The following is a 20,629-nucleotide window of genomic DNA, read 5'->3' on the forward strand; positions in this document are numbered from 1 at the left end:
GTAGTTACATTTCGAAAAAGTGCAGTGTTGAGTTACATTCCAAAAGTTAGCAAAAGTATACTATTCTTTTTTGTTACTAAAAGAAATGTTTATTACAGCAATCAATAATTTATTTCTAATCAATATTTAACTAAAATTCACAATTTAAAAGTACTGTATTACGTGTTAACATTCTGGTTTAACTAAAATTAATATTATCTTTTTACAAAGTATCATCATCATCTAAGCTTTATGATTGATCTTGGTCAGAGTTTTGGCAATATCTTCATTTTTCTTATTTTTATTATTTTTATTTTGTCATCCATATAAAATTTTTTTATATGTTATTAATTGAAAATTTGTTCTAGGGAACTCTCGTTTGTTCAGTTGATTACCAAACAATTGTTTCTCCAGAATTTGTGTTTGAATACCAAATTGTTCAAGTTGGGAACAGCTTCGAGTATCAAGATATGCCGTATTTCATTTGTCATATTTATGAATGATTATTTACTTAAGGTTAAAAAAAGTTTAGTAACATTTACCTATAAATTTTTAAATAAACTTTACTAAATATAAAGATTAATTTATAAAACCAAAACACTGTGACAGTCTTAAATGCTAATGTCTGAAAGAAATGTCAGCAATACCTGGTTGATAGGAAAACTAGGAAGAAAAAAAATTGTATTATCAGTTTTTATTAAAGTAAACCTGAAGAAAGGCCCAAAATTTCAATATTCCTAAATCTGTGGGCAAATTTGAGACAACACATACACTTACATGAATTGATTAAATGCAAATTCAATGTTTTTTTGAGTTTGCATTTAAAAATTGAAATTTTGTACGGACAAATTCTCGAACCGCGATGTACAGGGATATCCCCAATTTTCCAACCATGTTAGAGCAAAACAGTGTTGTATGAGGAAATACCTGTATTCAAAATTCTTCTGAATACAGGTAAATTGAAAATCAATGTAAGTTTCCATTTGGAAATGTTTTCCTTAAATTTAGAACTTTTATTTTCTTGTTTCAAATCTATAATAAAATAAATTCATCCCAATTTTTAAATTTTAAGTAAATGGCAAACACTACTTGACATCCATTCACTTTAAGACTTCTGCTTCTATGAAAAATTGGCTTTTCTTAAAATTATAATAAAAAATCGAAACCGAAATGAATTTTTATTGCCATTTTAGTTCTGCATTGTGGTCAAAAATAAACTGAACTTTGGCACTGGTTTAATTATGCAACACATTAAACTTTTACCCTACACCAGTTTCAAAATAAGCTCCTGCTGTAATGACATGTTTCTGCTGGCATCTATTTCATTTGTCAACGTAGTCCCAGGAGCTCATTTTTGTAATTTTTAGACTCCTTGTTATGACTTCTGTCTCTTGCCAATTGGAATCTGCAACTTTTGAACTTCTCTTTTATTTTAGCAAACAGATAAAAGCCTGTGAGGGCAATATCAAGAGAGTAAAGAAATTGAAGAAATAATATTATATAACCGGGAATTGACAGAAAGCCAAACTTTGAAATTATGGCAACAAAAGCATTTCAGTATAATGACTTGGGGCATGGGCATTGAACAACACGTTTAGTTACAAAAGGAGCCAACTTTAAAGTTTTAATTGTGAAGAAGAGTTAAAAAGAACCAAACTATATTGCTAGGAATGTAACCTTGGTTTTTTCTTGAATCTTTCTGCCCCATGGCCACAGAGCAGAAAGATGGGTTTGGCCAGGTCCACAATGGGGCAGTTGGACGACGAGGAACGGAGGTTGACATATCTGCGACACAGTCCAATAGAAATTCCTGGAATTACTTACCCGGATTCAATCCTGATCCCCAAAGTGGTAGGCCAGTGCTTTAACTGCCTACCACTCTGTAACCTCAGTTTATGATTCCAAGCTTATGGGAAATAACACATCACTCAATAAATCTCCGGTCTAAGAAAAACATTTTTTTTTTTAGAAATTTGACTTTATTCGTCAACATACTTTCCTTCAAGAGTGATACATTCATTCCAATGCTCCTTTAACTTTTCAATGCCTTTTTTTGTAGAACGATTTGTCTTTGCTCTCAAAATAGGCCTTAGATTTGGCAACCATCTCTTCATTTGAGCCAAATTTCTTTCCCTGGAGCATCTTTTTGATGTCTGCAAAAAGCCAGTAGTCACTGGGGGCCAGGTTTGGAGAATACAGTGGGTGAGGAAGCAATTTGAAGCATAATCCATTCAATTTAACCATCTTTTTTGTTGACTTGTGACATGGCGCATTGTCTTGGTGGAACAGCACTTTTTCTTTTGCATGTGAGGGTGTTTTTTCTTGATTTCTACACTCAATTGATCCAATAGTGCCATGTAATATTTGCTATTGATAGTTTTACCTTTCTCAAAATACCATGCACATCCCAAAATACGGATGCCATAACCTTGCCAGCCGACTTTTGAGTTTTTGGTCACTTTGGACGACTTTCACCAGCTGCTGTCCACTCGGCTGGTGATCTTTTTGATTCGGGTGTGTAGTAATGAATCTATGTTTCATCCGTTGTCACATACTGAAGCAAGAAATCCTTTTTATCTTGCTTGAACAGTTCCAAACAGCGCTCTGAATCATCAATGCATTGTTGTTTTTGGTCCGGCGTGAGCAAATGCGGCACCCACTTTGAAAGCAACTTAAGCATGCTCAAATTTTTGTGTAAAATTCTAAACACACTATCTTCTGATATCTTTAAGGTGTCAGCTATCTCACGCGACTTCACTTTATGGTCTTTCAAAACTATTTTGTGGACTTTTTTTATGTTTTCCAGAACAACTGCCAATTTTGGGCGACCAGAGCATTCGGCATCGTCGGTGTTTTTTCGACCGCATTTAAATTCAGCATACCAGTCAATAATAGTTGATTTCCCTGGTGCAGAGTCTCCATAACGCTTATCAAGCCACTGTTTGGTTCAACAGTATTTTTCCCCATCAAAAAACTTAATCAACACACGAAATTCTTTTTTATCCATTGTTTTGAAAATTACAAAACTGGGGTTACTAAAATCACTGTAACCTGTAAACTAATTGTCAGAATGTCATGAAATTTTGACACGTATTGGTTGAAGGTTGGTACTATCCAGAAATCGTATGGGTCTGTCAACAGTGTTGCCATATGTGTGTCAGACTGGAGACTTATTGAGTGATGTGTTACAATGTGTTTTGCATAAAATCAGCCCTATTCACCAATTGAGTACATTATTGTAATCTTTGTAGTGAAATAAAAGACAAATGAAACAAAATAAAATTTGACAGAAATTCTTTGGAAACTTAATTTTAATCACAAAGCATTGTAGAAATTTTCATAATCAATGCTTTATTGTTTAAGGCAACCCAGTTTTACACATGACAGCCCATAGAATTCCTCACATAATTGGCTCATGTTATGAATACTTTTTTTGGCCACTATTTACAGTTTCCAAAAAAGCAGGGTTTTGTTATATTATAATAAATACCATGTAATGCAAGAAGAAAAAAATTTTGATTTATCGTATTTTCGTGCGTATTCATGTTTGAAAGGGAGCAGGTTATATGCCAATTTTAAATTGCAATTACAAACTCATGACTATGAAGCAATGGGGAAGGTTACACAATACTTTTTTCTAGCACACACTGAGTTATAAGCAAGAAAATATAACAGTTGACTATATAGTATAGTTAGGCACAACTTATAAACAAAATACTTTTATCTACAGGTATAATGAATACGGTCGGAGCCATTCCGGGTAAGTTTAAATATTTATTTATTTTTTATCTTTTAAAATGAAAAACTATTTGTGATTAAAATGTTATTTTAATTCACATTTGTTAAGAAATAATTAATATTCTTTCATTTCTTAATTAATGAAAATATTTGGAACTGGTTGGTCCATTACAGAAGTTGATTTCACTATGTATTTATTAGTTTTAAACATTTCTGTACTTGTGATAAAAGTATTCCAACTCCTAAAGTTTAAGTTGTTGGATATTTCAATTTAGCTTTTTTCCCCTCTTACTTTTCTTAGTCATTTGGGTACTATCAAGTGCTCTCTTAGTGACTCGGTTGTCATCCGTTTTGAGTTCGTTTGATTTTACGACATTTGTCATTAATAGATAGCCACGCGGATACTGTATTTTGTCTCCTTCTCCACTCGGTTCGTCATGCTTTATCAGTTCGAATGTCTTACAGAATATTCTATTTTTGAATGGCTGCCATTTCTATTATTCTTTTTGGGTAGTGCTCCGTGTTTTCGAACCATGCAGCATCACAGTTACACGTACAATGGTCCTATACCTTGAAAACGGAATGCCATCGACAGCTAAAGCTGCAAGGTTGCCAGTGTTTGTTCTTGCTTTTATTCTCAGAATCGTTCATTGCAAATAAAAAGCTAAAAAAAGTATATGCCATATCAAATTTGAAATGCATAATGTTTTGCTAACTATATGAATAGAATATTTATCTATATCAAAAATAAAAATCTCAAAGTCTTTTGTTACTCTCATTTATGAGGTTTCTTTTTAAGCTAATATTGGAGCATAAAGTTTTATTTTAAAAATCTAAATTTACCTTTTAGTTCTCTGTCTTGTAGTTTTTATACGTTGTTCATTTTTGTGATTTGTTATATAATGCAGTCTTTAAAAATTTTTAATTAAGAGCATTACATTATTTTTAAAATATAAAAATTCTGAATTATTTGCAATAAGAAATTTTAGAATATTCTCATATATCATTTTTTTTCATTTGGATATTGCTCCAATGTCAGAAATTTAGTAAATTCTGTAATGCTTTACGCCATCGGTTTTATCATGTGTTTCGACGATACGTGTAAAACAACACGATAAAATTTAAAACATTGGTTTTCTTTCAGGTTTCGTCGGGGTGTATCTGGCCGGTTACATTTTAGAGACTTCGGAAAGTTGGAGTACAGTTTTCAATTTGACTGCACTGCTGAACGTTTTGGGATGTCTGAGTTTCGTGATATTTGGCATCGCCAAGCCGATCGTTCCAGAAACGGAAGATAAAGTATTGCACACGTGAACTTAATGGGTAAATATTTTCTTTTCGGTTGCATTACCATATTTAAGATACAAGTTTTCTTAATTAATTAATATTTAGAGGACTAGAAGCATTATTTTATTTAATATTAGTCTATTGTGACTATAATCTATTAATTAATAGGATTTATCATACTGATTTAATTTGCTAACAAAATTATAAAGATTTAATCGGTTTCTTGGTTCAAAAGAATAATATTGCGTGCGGACGAAACAAAACTTTTTCGCGTATTTCGGACCTTTTTTCCCTTCGTCGGCAGGTGTTTTATCACACATTTCTAAAACACAAAAATATTTTTTTTTAAATTTATAAAATTTAAACCATAATTGCCTACTTAAAATACTTTAGGAAGACTTATGCCTAAGTCTTCTAGTTTTTTCCAATTCCTTAAGGATAAAATTCCAAATACTTTTTTAGTCTGATTAAAAAAAAGGAAAAGCAAAAAATTATAATTAATTAATTAAAAAAAGAAAACATTGTAAATGATTTCCTTTTCCTTTCTCCTCTCCTTTGTTTTACTCATATAACAATGTTGACTGTACTGTTTTCTTCTGCTGTTGTTGCATTTAAATAGCATTAATATTAAGATTCCCTTTGTGAATAATTATTCGATTTCAAATATATATTTCTTTTCCATTATTATCTTGTTTTATTATATGTGTGTTCATAAAGTTGTCTTTTAAACATATTTTTTCTTAAATATTTTAATTGATTCTCTTATTATTCATCCTTTCTCATTGCAATGATGTGCTACTGTATTTGCATAATTTTTCCAAACTAATCTTACATGTTCTTTAATTCTTTTCCCAATTTTCTTTTTGTTTCTCCTATGTATGTTAAAACATTTATACAACTATATTTAAATGAATAAACCATTTTCCTTCTGTTATTTCTGTATTTGATTAATAAGAGAAAATAAAACTTTATTTTGATCTGGTAAAGTTTTATACATGCATGTAAATTCAACAAATTTTCATGGGAAGAAACATCATAGAAATTATTACAATTTATTTTATTTCTAACTATTCTTCTAATTTCCCATGGATATTCATTTAGAAAATATAGAAAGACAATAAAAATCTTTTTGATATTAATAAAATTACAAAAAGTATGAAAATATGAGAAAGAATATACAGTCAAACCTGTTTTTATGCAGGGGATAGGGACCGCATTAAAAAAAATCTCACGAAACTTCACGAATGGCTGTAAATAATAGTTTTCGCGACACAATTAAAAAATATTTTTTTATGCGGTCAACAGGGACCATAAAATACATAAAAAAAGTCTCACATAGAAAATAACTCAAAACCGTACGAAATAGAATTTATTGACAACAGATGTCAGCACTTGACTGCATCGTCTGTTTTACATATTTTTGTCCAGGTGGTGTTTTGTTGACTTAAAAAGTAAATTATTTCATTTTTCGCATATTCATGCAATAATATTACTATAATAAGTGCATTTATGCTATAATAAGTTTATTTAGCTATAATAAGTCAACGTGAGACATGACGAATCGCACGAGACTAGTCGCCAACTATACCGCACAAATTAAAAATTCGCAAAAAAAAACAAAACAAGCACCTGATCATTCGCTGAGAGATATTTATTCTTAACACAAACGTTTTCAATCAGATTGAAAACGTTTGTGTTAAGAATAAATATCTCTCAGCGAATGATCAGGTGCTTGTTTTGTTTTTCGTATTATTTTCTGCTGAGCACACTGTATGTTGTTTAAAAATTCGCATTAAAAAAATCGCACAAATAAAAATCGCACATAAAAACAGGTTTGACTGTATTCAAAATGTATTGGAATTATAATTTACAATTTTTGATACCCATATCGACTTTACACATTTTGGATATTCTAAATTATCTTTGCATTTTGTTATCATTGTGTGTAAATAATTTAAACTAGTTTTTGCTTCTCTTTCTGTCTTAAATTGTATTTTGTTAGCTTCTTTACATATATTCTTTTTATTTGTTACAATTTTATCAAACAAAATTACATAAGTGTCCCCTCTATTGAAATCAATGAGAGTTTCCATTATGTTCTTGATGCTGAAAAAATTATTTTCTATTACTAATAAACATGAATTAAATATATCAAAATGGATAGTTGATTCAACTAAAGATTTTTTATATCCTTTTTCTCTAATACTATGATACATATTTTTAATGTCTAATGGCATCATTTTTGCATTACTATTATTATATTTATAAGTACATCATTTAATTGTCTATACTTTACAAGACTAGTCCATGAGCTTCACAATGTTTGCTTCTGTCTAGGTACACACTGCTCAATAGCACAGGTGGAAACTTTAGCTATTTATATGACCTTAATTCACATTAGGCGTAGGAAGGACAACAGACACTACTTACACTATCGCATTTATTCTGATAGTAGGGTAGCTTTACACAGGATTGCAAAGTCTGATAGTACTTGAAACTCATCCATCTCATACACCACATTCTCAGACACTTAGACAACGTTAGATTTCCAATGGGTCCGGATCGTGCGACGATTCTCGGCAACGAGACCGCCGACCATCTTGCCAAACAAGCTGCAAAGTCTTCGGTCACTAGTACTTTCGGTTACATTCCTACCTTGTACATCAACAATCGTGTCAAGAAGCAAATCTTCATTCTCTGGTAAGACAGCTGGGATCGTGACCCCACTGGTAGGCTCACCTACACTTTCATTCCCAAGGTTGACACTACTGCAATTCTTTGCCACTTTTACCCTAATTACACCCTCACTCAGCCACTTACAGGAACAGAAACTTTGTAACCCACCGCTTTCGGAAACAAAAAGAGGTTACATAATAATGGGGTAAGTACCAGGCCTGGACTTTATTTAAACCAATAATTTCCACAAACCACAACCAGTCCTGAACAATAAAAATAAACTCTAATTCTATTAACAACCAAAATAATAATAATAGGGTAATTGACCCGAACAAAAGTTATCTAATTGTAAAGTAATAACCAAATCAATAAGCAGAATCTTGTACGTCTTTCTAATAATACAGAAAACGTTTTATCTCTTACTCAAACTATAAATAGAGTATAGCCAAACGATACAATCTCCTCGAGCTTATCACCCACAACGTTTACCACCCTGGTCACCTGAAGCTCTCTCTCTCTCTTGGTCCTGGCTGTTCCGCTTTTAATTGTTCATCCAGTGTAGCTCCGCACTGTCTAATTTACATAGGATGATGTTCCAGGATCGGGCACCGATGCAAACTAAGTTAAAAATTTTCGTTTTTTGTTCTTTTGGTCATTGGTGCTTGGGAGTTTGTCCGTAACAACAAAAAAAAAAGGAACCAAGAAAAAGAAAAGAATAAAATAAAAATAACGCCCCAAAACAAAAATTAACGATCGGACATTGACTCCTTTACAACTTTAAGTAATACTTGCATAGGTTTAACCTTTGGGACAATCCCACAATGCAATTGTGGTATTCAGGAGGGCCAAACACCACTTCACTTAGTTTTTTGCTGCAATAGGTACAATCCCATTAGAGATAGTTTAATGAGAGCTGCTATTTTTGAAGGGTACAACTGGCCTTACAACCTGCACCAACTCACTCACACATGTACTGTACATGTTCCATCATCTACTTGCATTCATATCCCTTAGTAGGGCTCTTGAGAGCACTCACTCCGGGGGCATGGATGGCAATTAGCTTTCCCTTGCTTTGTTTTAAAGTTGAAAGGTAGCTATATACTAACAGTTGATTCATATTTTCTGTCTTCTTTTTCAATCTAAATTCAGTTAGTTTAAGTTGATCCTAGTTGCAAGTTAGATTAGGGACTCTTTACCTTGTTTTCTGGTTACATTATGTTAGGTTAGGTTAGGTTAAATTAGTAAGTTAATGTTTTAATAATAATATTAGGTTAGTTTAGTTAGTATTATTATGTTGGGTTAAGTAAGATACACTTCTTTAATTTCTGTTTTGGTTACTATGCCTTGACTTTGGTCCGGCATAGTACACAGCCACCGGTGTTAACCGAGTATATCAGTGTGTGTGTCTGTATTCAGGAATTTTCTCACAATATGACATGTATTCAATATAGTGGCCTTCTGTAGTGTGTGGGGTATGACACCTGTAGAGGAGAGAACAACAGGTACAATAAACACCCTATCCATCCTTCACAGATGCTTTATTTCCTGGGCAAGTTCTGTGTATTTGCTAATTTTTTCAGTGCATGCGTTTTGTATATTGTGAGTGTTTGGAATGAATATGTCTATAATGTATGTGATTTTATTGTGTTTGTCAATGAGTGTGATGTCTGGTCTGTTGTGGTAAATTGTTTTATCTGTGATTATGGCTCTGTCGTAGTACATTTTGTGCGTGTTGTTTTCCAATACTGTCTATGGAATGTATTTGTAGTACGGTTCGTGGGTGTCTACTAATTTGTGTTTCTTTGCAAGCTCTTGGTGTATTATATTTGCTACTTGATTATGTCTGTGTAAATATTCTGTCTGTGCCAAGAGCTTGCAACCAGAGGTGATATGTTGTATAGTTTCTGGCATGATGTGACATTTTCTGCATGTGTCATTTGTGAGTGTTGAGTCATCTTTGAGTATGTGTTTTCTGTAGTTTTTAGTATTTATGACCTGAAATTAAGATGTTAGGTTGAAAGGTGGTGAGAAAGTGTCATTTTAGTGCCTGAGAACCGAACAGATGTTTCGCTCTCAGGTGTAAAAGTTGACAGTTAGTTGACAAAAGGGTTAATGTGATGCTGTGATGTCATGGAATGTTGGAGGCCAGTATTTCGGATCCTCACAACCACAAAGTGAAGGAGAGTTTGTCTCTGATAAGGTGTTGCAGAAACAGAAGGTTCATCTCCAATGTAAGGTATTTCTGGAGGCTGGAGGGGTAGAAGTCAGGACCCTGTTTGTATTTGACTGGATTGAGAAGTGTGATTGGGGAAGTTGAGTCCTCCTGACCTTTCCACACTTGTCCTAGTTTTGGGTCATCTCCGTGATCCTGGTCTTGGATTGTCAGGACTGATGATCTTGTTCCCAACCTCCCCATGTCTTTGAGATTCTGGGCTTTTATACCATTTTTGCCCAAAATCCTGCTTTTTGGTTGGTCTGAAATGGTGGTCTCCCTTAACTCTATTGGTCTCCAATCTGTTGCTAGGGACACAATTCACACTGCAAGGTTGTCAAAACCCTGCCGAGACTTTTCCCCTGGGGTCGGATCATGCTCTTTCTCGAGCAACTGTTCTGTAAATTTCTGCCAATGTTTTTTTCTCCTATTTCGGAGAAGACGCAGCCGGGTTCATACGGTCCCAGCCACCGCCCCCTCCAAAGGAGCACTTGCATTTTCTGCTTTAAACTCTGTGTAAGATGACCACTGAAATTTCCCCAGCTGTCAATCTCCTGCTCACTCTCACAATCTACAATTGGAGATGTCTCAATTAATTTGTATTGCATCTCACTTCTTCATGGCCCCAGTTTTGTTTATAAAAATATGTCACCAGTTTATTGACTGGTTTGACAGCCAGTTTCCTATCTAAAGGGTGAGGTCACAGCCTCACAATTCATACAAATGAAAGAACGATTCTCGGTTGTGTCCCATCACAGACACTTATAATACAGGATTCGTAGAGCATCAAACTAGTGGCACCTATAGGAAAGTGGCCGTGTGCAGTCTATTGAATGTGATTTTAGCATCCCTAGCAACAAAACACAGAACTGTGGGAATCCAGGGTTAAGAGAGGGTTATCTTTTACCCGTATTCGGCATCAGATCTGCCCACAATGTCACTGGATAGGATTTTTAGTAATATTTTATTTGGGAACAGGAAGTTCTTGTGATCTTCCGGTAGATTTTTTTCTGACACCAGCCTAATTAATGCATTAGGCACATAAAATAATTATTTTATACTTTAGTCCGAGGGGAGGACTTGTGGATTCACGATAAGACTTTGGTTGATATAAGTTTGATGGAAAGAAATTAAAATAAAATACAAGTGTACGATCTTACATAAGGAGGTTCTAAAGTCCCTATCTGGATGCGAGAGAAAGAGTTTACATCGATAAAACATACTACCTCGGTTGAAGGACCGAGAATCTTTCGTCTTCTAACGATCGGTCGAGTCGTCATCTCTCTCTTTTTTCACGACCCTTGCCGTTATCTGTTGTCGGCGGTTAGGCTCACTTCAGAAGAGGGATCGGTTCAGAAGAGGACGGAGCACAAAATGGAAACGGCAAAAAATGGCACCTCGAATCGTGGGAAATCGCTCCTTTTACGTGTAGGTTTCTTCAAATAGAAATTTAGGGTTTGTATCAGCTGACTGGACGAACTAACGAGTTAGACATCCAGATGTTCGTCAAAATTAGAGATAAGCTCTCGTGAAGGGAAGTTTGATAAAAGTGACAAATGTGTTGTCTGTCGACGGGAAAAATATGTGAAAGTGAAGCGCAAAATGATTTTCCTCGACGTGACGTCATTTGACCTGTCAATCATTTCTACCCGTGCTCCCATTGGTTTAAAATGGACTGTGCCGTTGTATGATTTACTGGGGGTGATTCAAGAGGGATTATGTTGAGCAGTAAGCTTAAAAATCATAATCACAGCTTTTTTAATATAATTGCATTTTTTTTAATGTAATAAAAATCTGGCATTATTGCCATTAGAAAATAAGATTATATCGTTTATTTATATAATTTTTCTCCCTCCTAACGTTTCTTATGTTTATATTACTGTAATTTGTTCCAAAAATGCAAAACAAACATATCTAGTTTCATTTCCGTTTAAATTATTTCAGATTTCACTGCCTGGCATCGGTGCCAGGCAGTGAAACCCGCTTCTCTCCAATTCCTTTGTATTCTCTCCAGAGAGAAGTGAAGTTGGAAGTTAAGGTCACAATAGTAAATGTTTATTATCTTTGCAGAAGGGTGGAAATCTCTCATTTTTAACGTAAACAAACCGATAAGTGCTTTATTACAGTGTCATTTATCTCAAGTTTCAACGATTGACATCTGCTTCTTTGTAACTGGAGAAGGGGTAGAGTTGGGTGTCACGGTCACAGTAATAACTGTTTATTCCTTTCACTGAAAATATTCATTTCATCCACCCCATTGTTATATCAACAACGTTCTATTATCCTGATTTCCGACAACTTTGATTCCGTCGTCTGCTCTTTCTTTTTCTAGGCAAGTGTCGCCTCTCATTCTTCCAGTATTTAACAAAACACTTATTCGTTTAAATAAAGTCAATGAATATGAAAATGAAAATTAGCTAAATAGAGCTGAAAAACCATCAGCTTACTACAAGTTTATGTGCCACGTTTTGTTTATTTGTTCAAAAAAAAAAGACAAATTATTAAAGGTCATTATTCAAATGTAATTTCTAAGTTAAACAACGCCGAGACTCTGGAGGTTTCGGGGACTTTCTAGACTTACCTTCGAATTTCTTCTGGCACGTAGGTTACTCCTATTACTGGTTCTGCAGAGTTTCGAAAGCCTCGACTTGGTCTTGTATGGAAAACTAGGGGTAATACAACGAGAACAAAATAACGCGATTCATTTGAAAAGAGTCACTCAACTCGACAGACTACTATTTATTAAAACGTAAAACGGGAGGCATCCCGCCAAAATTTAAGAAAACACAAATTTAAAAAACAACAAAAAAGAAAACGTAGCATTTTAATCACGACGGATAGTGGAGTGATAAAGTGAAAACTAGGTTCAGACGAGAGCAAAGTCTGAAGCGCACTAACCGAGTCAACGTAAATCACGCAGCAACGACGACGTTTTCTCATCACATACTTTAAGGCTAGGTGGCTAGCTTGCAGCTCTGCATCGACGACGGACGAATTCGGTGCTATTTGTTTTTCTAGGACGAAATCGTAGCAGACAAAGGCTAAGCCAACGTACCGTAGTCATCCGATTTAGAGCCATCGGCGTAAACGGGAATTAAATTCCCGCGACGGTGTTCAATTTCTGCAAAGTGCCGTCTACACGTAATCTGGAGTGCATTCTTCGGGAAAGTGCTTTAAGCTAAGGTCTACTTTTATCACAGGAGTGATAAAAGGTGATACGTGACGGTTTTACTGCCAGAGAGGAGTGTCGGAATCGGGTCCAGAGACCGTCGTTCCGTATTACTCGCCGCACGCGCTCCGGCACGCTAGCTACCAGAGTCGCACACGGCACACCTTCCCGGAGTTTCTCCCACCTTTCATAAACGATATTCCGTAATTCGTCCGGGGAAGACGCTTTTCTGGGGTGTTCCGACAGCTCGGCCCGTAGACTTTCTAAGGGATTCGAGTCCGCACCCCTCCCCGGCCACTTCGTCGCCGAGATCCGGTGCCGGTCGTCCGGCCACCGTCGCGCGACTTTTGCCACACGGATCGGCGATCCGTCGCGGCAAAGGGCGCAACAACGCGACTTCCACATACGGCCCGTAACGACGGCACTAGGCCATTCTCCAAAATGTCTATATATTTAACCGCAGTTAAATTTCCATCTACACGAATTAGTACACCGGGCCCCGCGGCACTCGTCCGTTCCCACACGCCCGCAAACAAAAAAAAATACGTATTAAATATCGACGATAATTAAGGAAAAATCAAGCTCGAACGCAAAAGTATGCACAAGACGATAATCAACAGGTTAATAAAGATATAACAAAAGATCAATTAAAAATGACCATTATATTAGTTTAATATAACTAATCAAATATTTTTAGCTTTACGCGACATCGAACGGCGAGTTTCTTACTTAGCATATTGTTACGCTCTACATAACCAGACAAATATTCTTAAACATAGCCTTAAACTTTAATAATAAATAATAAAAATAAAATAATAATTTACAAAACTTTTGTAAATAATTTACTGCTTAAAATAATGTCTTAAAACCTCAAAAGTACGTGTTTACTTATAAACAGCTCGTCTACTTTGTAAAAGATAATTATTTATTAAGTAATAAGTGTACAAGTAACTAAAAGCAAAATTATTTTCGATATTTTTCTACGTTAAGCAAAATATAGACTTTTGGTATTATAGAAACAAAATGATAATTCGTTACAAATATAATAATTGTATTTTCTCTTTCGATTTTTCATCCACATTTGGGTAATTCACATATTTTGTAATTTATGGGAGGTAATTTATAGCGATATTAATATATATATATATATTAATATCGCTATAAGTATATATATAGAATAATTTGTGAGTACGAGTGTGGGTTTGAGTGAATTCATTTTACGTCCGTATATGTCATTAAATCGAGTGTGGATCGGGGATGCCGCATTTCCGTCGTCGTTTCTCTATAATCCCAAATTTATAGGGTCGAGAAATTAATTTTACTCGGTAGAATTTTTGTCGTCTCCGGACGTCGGAATTGCTAGACGCCACTCTACACCCTTCGAGTTCGGGATTATAGAAAAAGAGCAAACGACTTTAAATCGAGATTTTTCCGGTCGTATTTTGTAATTTCGTTCCGGCTTTTCCTCTTTCTTTTCGTAGGCTAATCTTACCATAGCTAAAAAGCCCAGAGGAAATACCACAGTATGCATTTTTTAATACTATTTTGAATACGCTAATATTTTTAACGTTTATCTATTTAGTATGTTAAATACGGGTTTTACGTTGTGTTTACAGTGACAATTAGTCTATAAATATAGGGAAAACGAAACGTTAAAACTCACCTGTGGAAAATCGCCCGCTCTCGTCTATTATTGTGGTATTCGCCCTTCGGTCTACCGACCCAAACTGTTCCATTGCTGCAGTTCTGGAATATTTTCTCGTCGGATAAACAGACGCTTTCCCACTCGGAGTTCGTCCGATCTCTACGTTGGCGGTCCGCGACGTTCCGCAGCGATAAACGCCGCTTTTCCGCCGCTCGTCCCCCGAACGGACCGAATTGTCCGAGTCTGAAAATAAAACACGTATATTAATATTACCCGTTTCTGAATTTCTGTATGAACAAGAACATTGTTGATAAAATTTTCTTTTTACGAGATCATTAAACTCGCACAAAACGATACATTGAAAACGTACGTATTACGGTGTAATTCTACATACCTTTTCACCGCGTCCCCCGATATTGGCGAGTCTCGTTCGATCGGTTGCCGTCGGGCCGTTTTAAAAGGATTATCCTCGCAATTTTTTATTAATGTCTCGTCTCGATCCGGCGGGGGCGACCCGTTAATTGTATTCGTTAACTGTAAAGAATCGTGCATTATACTATTACGGCGAACTTTCTCGTATACCGATACCGGAACTCGAAGCTTCCGCGACGATGTTTAGAATGGCGGTGACGCGTTTAACAAACGAGGAAGTAACTCGCCACGATTAAGCGATCTGTGGCAGATTCTCATTTGGGACGACAGATATATACTTTCCAACGAATTGTGGGTAATTGGTGGGATCTTGCCGAGAATGGAATTATGGGAACTAAGCACTTCGTACTCGACTCGGACACGACACCGGCGTCGAAACTGTGAATATTCCGACTGGTTAATGCCCGAGTTGTCTTTCGGTAGACAGACCGTAACGAGAACGTTAGCAAATTAACCTATGCGTTTAGAAGTTTTAAAGTATTATATCGAAACAAATAACAGCAGCGTTTTCTTTTATTTTTCAGAGTCGGGTTCCGAACTCCGAAGGCGCATTAAAATTAAAGAACGGAAAGAAAGAAAACGATTTAAATCTGGACTTTCCGAAAATCCCACTTAGAATTCGACCGGAGCGGGAACGACGAAATTCCGATTCCGGTCGATGTAAATTTTTTTTGCCGACGTCGTTAGTTACGGAATTTATTTTAAAAGGTTTAAGTGGCGTGAAAAACCCGAATTCGGACGGTCGTCCTTTGTCGAAGGTATTCTTTTATCGTTACTATGACGGAAAAAGAGATCCCACGCTTTCGCCAGGACTCGTCCCGTCCGCAACCGGATATTAATTACAAATAATACACTAAAATAATGGAAAGTGCTTCGGAATCTGTGGATTCCACGGTGGCTATCGAGTCATCGATATTAGCCAAAGAATTTACCCGTATTTACTCGTATATAAGACGAGGTTTTTCATTTCTCGCCGCTTCAAAAATCTAGCTCGTCCCGCACACGCCAGCGAAAGATTCTCGCGAACCGTATTCGCGTGTTTTGCCGGATTTTTTACCCTCTGGTGTTTAAAAACAAAAGTATTTTATCCGGGTTGTTCGAATCGTTCTTGTGTATTGTCGGGAGTAAAGACGAACGCAATAGGAAAAGCAAAGCTTTTGAATCGAATTCCAGGTTGAAATTCCAAAATCACGCGGGAGCACGAAATAAATTTTAATCCATTCCCACGTAAAACGGGCGATTATTCGGAGAAACTCTTAAGAATTGGCAAAAAAGTTCCCGATTGTCCGGCTTTACGCGAACGAATTACGTTGTCGATTTTACAAAATTTTGCCTTAAAGTTTAAAATGCCAGTGATTTTGGGGGACGTTCATTTGATATTTTACTTGTGATTAAACGAAATAACATTAGAATTGTATTAATAAATTAATTTTCTTTATTTTGATCTTTAAAGTTACACCTCGTCGTATATGCGAGTAAATACGGTATTTTGTGGAGTGTATTACGAAGCACCAGAAAGACTACCGACCGAAGACGGCCGTCTCCGCACGTTATTTACGGAATACCAAAAGTGTACATTTAAGAGCCACCTCCGCATATTTCGGAAAATTCACTATTTTATTCCTACGTTTATTTAACTATTATTGACTTGTATATGTATATATACGTTTAATGTAAACATTCGGGAAACGATGGGGCCGTGTTGCATTCAGATTCGACCAGACGTGGGCTTTTAACTTAAACTGTGGGGGACCGGCGGGTCGAGAAGCTCCCGTTTCCGGGAACGGAGTTCGAATCCCATTAAAAATGACTTCCGTGTCCAAATGGAAAATTAAAAATTTATTCCGAAGATAAAATTACGGATAAACGACTATTTTCGATAGCTTAAATAGTTAAATGGTATTTTTAATGGCATCTTTCCGATACTAAATCGGTTCCGTCGAAGCTGTGTTTAAAAATACACGCATTAATTCTTCTGCAAATTAGAATAATTAAAATGATCGGTATGGACCGGTTACTTCCTAAAGAAAAATTCAAATCTTGGCCAAGGGGAATTTTAAAGTAGTTCGTCCTATACGTGTACCGGTGCCGTACGTAATATTTTGCCACACGTTTGAAGAACGTGTAACCACTAATTTAAATAAATATCTATTTAAAAACTAAAAGAAAAACAATTTGCCTGGTAAAATTGCTCCCTGTTCGAATAATAATAATGAGACGGCCCAAAGGACGGTTATTTATTATTAGGTAGCAGTTATTCTTACCGTGGACGCCGCGAAGGCCAATCTCCCGGACTAAATATAAATGGAATGACCCTATAAATAATCCGCACGTGCGACCATCGGTGTACGGAGTTGGCAGATTTTCTAACCTTTTTACGTTATACGAATATCGCGCGTAAACCCGGTGGCCAAACGTCGTCTTCGTCGAGTTTTGTCGTTTAAAAATAAGACGGGAAGGTTAGGCGACGGTGTTTTAAATATTCTGTCGGACGACCGAAGGATCTCGAGTAATTGTACTTATATTTCTGTTGTATAATTTTCGTTGGAAAGAGATGTACGGAATATTTCGTAAATCCCTTGTACAGTTTCTATATATTATATTTGAATAAGAAATAAAAATGTATGGCTCCGACGTTGCCCCGTCTTTCCGGTTTCCGCTTTTATTCTGTGAACTGGCGGCCCGCTGCCTCGGTGATTTCTAAAAATCGATGTTTGTAACATTTTAGGAGAATTATAACGGGAAAAGGAAGTTTGATTTTTTTCCCAAGTCGTAAAGGTCTGGTAACAAAAGGGTCTTTGTTAAAGCCTTTAGTTTACGGCATGTTTTGGTTTACCGCAGGGGTTCCCGACTTATTTTTATCACAGAACCCTTTTCACCTTAATAAATGTTAAAACCCTGTAGATATCAACGAATTAAAACATACTAGGTAGCCACTTTACACCGAAACCGAAAGTAAAACTAAAACTACAATTAAAAATTTAAAAAATGTTTGACAAGGTAATGGAAACCATAAAAACTAAAACATGCCATGATTTCGGTTCGTTCCGTTACCGAAAAATCGGTCCCCACTGTTTATAAAGCTATAACTAGCACGTGTATAAATAAACTCGATCGTGTCCGCGTATCATGTAAGGACTCGATCCCTAGACTAGAATAACCCGTCACTAGAAAAATTACACCTCGCATCCCAAAGCAGCATTGGCACATTCATACATCACTAGACAACGGAATTTATTGCGGAACCCCCAAATTTTTATTGGTGGAATCCTAGGGGTGGAAACCCCTGGTTTACCGAATAGTAATAAATACCGGCACGCGTCTGATATACGTCTATTTGACCGGCCCTTCGCTGCGTTCGAGTTTGAAATTCCCAGTTAAGACAATAGCGAGGTTGAGGCCGAAGTTTTTAACGCGAAAACGTACGTCGGACGTTCGGCGCCGCTTTCCCGTAAGTCTAGAAGTTTGACGATGGCCTTTGGAAAGTCAGTGGGATCGTGCTCGACAGTCCAAACGCCATTGTCAAACTTCTAGGCTTACGGGAAAGCGGCGCCGAACGTCCGACGTACACGTTTTTGCGTTTAAAACTTCGGCCTCAACCTCGCTAATAGCAAGATTCGACGTGTCAAAAGTGAGCGCAAGCTCAACGAGAGTCGCTCCGCTACAATATCTACTAGTTTGAAAAGTAAATGACGGTCGAAACGCCATAAACTGTTATTAGATAGTTATCTGAATTCTTCCATGCATTTACTTTCGTCTATATAGAGCTTCTGGAGTCATGGGTGATGTATACAGATACCCCTCGATTTGACGGCCGGATGGCCAAGCGGTAAAGGTGGCAGCCCACCGCTCTGGGGGACCAGGGATCGAATCCGAACGGGTCGAATAATCCCCAGGAATTTTTCGGGAGGTGGTCCGTTCGGATATTTCGGGCCCCGTCCCTCACCACCCGGTCGCCCCATTGTGGGCCTGGCCGAACCCATAATGGGCCTACTAAAAGAGGCCCTCTTAGTGCCCACAGGGCGGAAAGAGTTAAAAAAAAAAAGATACCCCTTGATTTACGCGGTTAGTTAATCCTTCGATGCTAGCGCTTATATCAAAATCACATTAATCAAATACTGTATCTATATTAAGTAAAGACCGCTGTTAAAGTCGCGTATATAAAGGGATTGCCGCAATTAATTTCACGCGTTAATCAAATCTGATTGACAAACAAAAAAATTAGCGACTGCCTCGCGCAAGTTCAAAAATAATTTTACGTACACTAAAGGAGGATGCATACATGTGGTGCGGCAAGGAAAAACGGCGGAATGACGTCACTTTTTCTCGCCGCAAAAGTCGATTTTGTGCCACGAGTTGGTTGAATTCTATCTTTTGCGGCAACCGCCACCTAGAAGCGTTTCTATCGACCAATAACAGTTCGTCTGGTAGTCACGTGATGTTTTAATGGAGGAAAGTTCGACGCGATTAACCAAGATAACTAACATCAGAATAAAGAGGAAAGGATAATAAATTTAACATAATGTTTACGTATATATATTTTATTTATAAATAATAAACACCTTAAACTCTCTCGGCATAAAACTGAACAAACGAATATTCTGCACGGCTTTGTCCGCTGCTTCTTGTAGAAATTTCAATCGTTCTAATTATAAATCTAAATAGAGTATTTTTAAACTAGCCATAATTAACAGACGATAACTATAAGATTGCAAACACGCGTACAAAGCAAAGCCGATATGGCCGACAATCACCCGGCGCGTTCTTATTTACGCACGTAACTACGACTATGCATCGACGTCAATAAAGCAATACGATTGGTTCGGCAATTTTCTAAAATAGAGTTCTAACGCAAAACTTTTCTTACGCTTATACGGTACAGTACGTCACGCATAGTTATAACGGACCTTTTTATAATGTAAACCAGGGGTGGCCGACAAGTCGATCGCTCTCGATGTCTCGATTTGATGCGTTACACTTGTAACTTAACGTAACGCGCAAGCGCAACAGTATGCATGCAGTTATTACGCGACTCCCAGAAAAATACAGCCATTTAGCTTGGATATTTAGTACTGTCATACGTCAACCGAGAAAAATATCCCAGTATCACCAAATGTAGCGAATATATTTATTCTTATTTCGGATCTTCATACCCGTGTGAATCGGCATTTTCATACTTAAAGTTAACGAAGACTAAACAACGTTCTGTCCCGACCGATTACCATACTGAAGATTCATTATTACCATCTTTGTCAGGATTAGGGATTGCAATCCAGCAGTGTTTTGAATCCAGCAGGATTTTTGCTGGATTGAAATCATTCCAGCTGGATCCAGCGCGGATCCAGCATGGATGTATTTTTGGTGCAATAGTATTATCTGTCTAAAAAATACTTAAAAAGCTTTTATTATTTAGACTGGTCACTATAAATCAGTAAAACTTCTTACACATTTAGGTAGTAAACTTAACTTTGGTTCGGTTTAACATTGAGAT

At 36.5% G+C, this 20,629-nt stretch overlaps 1 protein-coding gene and 1 long non-coding RNA gene across 3 annotated transcripts in view; one reads left to right on the forward strand and one right to left on the reverse strand.

Annotated features, from left to right (window-relative positions):
- Positions 1 to 17,772, forward strand: part of MFS18 (major facilitator superfamily transporter 18) — a 56,415-nt gene extending 38,643 nt beyond the window's left edge. Inside the window, exons 11-13 of one of the 2 annotated variants that reach the window (XM_067285332.1) lie at positions 3,710 to 3,739; positions 4,862 to 5,040; positions 16,592 to 17,772. In XM_067285332.1, coding sequence (XP_067141433.1) covers positions 3,710 to 3,739; positions 4,862 to 5,031 — 200 coding nt within the window. In that variant the 3' untranslated portion in view covers positions 5,032 to 5,040; positions 16,592 to 17,772. Of the gene's footprint in view, positions 1 to 3,709; positions 3,740 to 4,861; positions 5,041 to 15,662; positions 15,704 to 16,591 lie in introns of those variants that run through there. The other variant, XM_067285331.1, reaches the window with a different exon arrangement.
- LOC136987617 (uncharacterized) lies at positions 7,079 to 14,939 on the reverse strand. Its single transcript, XR_010882634.1, has 3 exons — positions 14,725 to 14,939; positions 12,474 to 12,558; positions 7,079 to 7,110 (listed from the first exon to the last, which is right to left on the reverse strand). It is a non-coding gene; the product is annotated as an uncharacterized lncRNA (long non-coding RNA).
- Positions 17,773 to 20,629: the final 2,857 nt, after the last annotated feature.

This window comes from Centruroides vittatus, unplaced genomic scaffold (genome assembly GCF_030686945.1).
Source record: "Centruroides vittatus isolate TY-2023 unplaced genomic scaffold, ASM3068694v2 scaffold_2520, whole genome shotgun sequence".
Taxonomy (NCBI): Eukaryota; Metazoa; Arthropoda; class Arachnida; order Scorpiones; family Buthidae; genus Centruroides; species Centruroides vittatus.